This window comes from Elephantulus edwardii, unplaced genomic scaffold (assembly GCF_000299155.1).
Source record: "Elephantulus edwardii isolate Elephantulus edwardi_28Jun2011 unplaced genomic scaffold, EleEdw1.0 scaffold00453, whole genome shotgun sequence".
Classification (NCBI taxonomy): domain Eukaryota; kingdom Metazoa; phylum Chordata; class Mammalia; order Macroscelidea; family Macroscelididae; genus Elephantulus; species Elephantulus edwardii.
In genome coordinates this window covers 854,296-855,969 of record NW_006400203.1, presented here as the reverse complement: position 1 = coordinate 855,969, position 1,674 = coordinate 854,296, and the positions used below count along the sequence as shown (strand labels likewise).

The window sequence follows — 1,674 nt, the reverse complement described above, 5'->3', positions numbered from 1 at the left end:
GAGCTGCCTTTTGGAATCTTCTGTTCAGCTCTTTAGTATCTTGAATTCTTCCTTGTGCTTTGGCTTCTCTACGCTCCAGTGCAATCTTCAGTTTCTTCTGACATCCATTTTGACATTATACTCTTAAAAAAGAGGGCTACTCATAAATCCATGCCAGCCCAAAAGTTGAATGAAATGCCTTTGGCCTCTGCATTTGAGAAAGCCGTGAAAAATGGAAGATTCTTGTTTGTATTCTGAGTCACATTGTTGCAGTGAACAGTTCATTTTACATGTAGAAGACTGAAGTCCTTTTAGAAGTAAAAGCCATTTACTTGGTTATGGTTTTTTTGTAGGTAGGGGTCCATGGGATTCGAATTGAATTCATCAATGAAAAAGGCATCAAACGTACAGCCACATATTTACCTGAAGTTGCAAAGGAACAAGGTGAGTTGAGCAAGTAAAATTTTATATAAATAATACCATTCAGTTATGCCAGTTAAGAGCAAAAAGTAAACTGTTGTTTTAGAGTCTTAACTGCAAAGAAGAATAAGTGCCTTTCTTCCTCCTTGGACCCATGAGAGAGAACTCCCTATAATTATCTAGGAATTGAGAAAAAAACCATGAATACTTACTCCTTTCAGACACTTTCTCTGGACAGTTTTCTTTTTTTTCTTGTGTACAATCTAATCAGATCCTACTGGCATAGGTTGTTGTTGTTATGTGCCTTAGAGTTGCTTGCGACTCATAGTGATCCTGTGTACAACAGTCCTAAACCCTGCTCTGTTCTGTGCCAGTGTCACTTTCTCCGACACACCCACCCCAATTACCCGTCACTGAATCAGTCCACCTTATAGAGGGTCTTCCCCTCCTGCACTGTCCCTCCACACACCTAAGCATGACATCCCTCTCCTTGCAACATGTCCAAAGTATGTCAGAGGAAGCCTCAGAATCCTTGCCTCCAAGGAGCAGCCTGGTTTAACCCTCTCTATGCTGAACCTGTTCGTTTTCTTAGCAGTCCATGGTACATTCAGTACTCTTCTCCATCACCACAGCTCAAAGGCATCAGTTCTCCTTCTGTCCTACCTAGTCATTGTCCAGCTCTCTGATGCATAGCAAGTGATCGCAAAGACCATGGTCTGTATCAGGTGCACCTTAGTCTCCAGAGTGACACCATTGCTCTTCAGTACCCTGGAGAGGTCCCCAACAGCAGACTTTCCCATTGCAACATGTTTTTTAATTTTCTATTCTGTTAAATTTTGCTGTTCTTCCTGGGGTGAGATGGTATCTCGGTTTTTATTTGCATCTCTCTTAGAGCTAGTTTGCGGAGAAACTGGAACCCTTATTCACTATTGGTAGGAGTGTAAAATGGTGCAAACACTATGAAAGGCTGTATGGTGCTTTCTCAAAAAGTTACAAATAACCACAACAAGATAAAGGTGAATAATCCAATAGAAAGATGGGCACAGGATATGAACAGACACTTCACCAAAGATGACATTCAGATGGCCAACAAGCATATGAAGAAATGCTCAAAATCTCTAGCTCTAAGAGAGATGCAAATTAAAACAACTATGAGATATCATCTCACCCCAGTAAGAAAAGCAAAATTTAACAGAACAGCAAGCAACAAATGCTGGCGAGGCTGTGGAGAAACTGGAACCCTTATTCACTGTTGGTGGGAGTGTAAAATGGTGC

General features: G+C 41.2%; 1 protein-coding gene across 2 annotated transcripts in view; it reads left to right on the top strand.

Annotated features, from left to right (window-relative positions):
- The window catches only part of AMMECR1L (AMMECR1-like), a 43,520-nt gene that overhangs the window by 31,733 nt on the left and 10,113 nt on the right, over positions 1-1,674 (top strand). For both annotated transcript variants that reach the window (XM_006902801.1, XM_006902802.1), the window contains exon 6: positions 333-423. In XM_006902801.1, the coding sequence (XP_006902863.1) occupies positions 333-423 (91 nt within the window). The remainder of the gene's footprint in view (positions 1-332; positions 424-1,674) is intronic.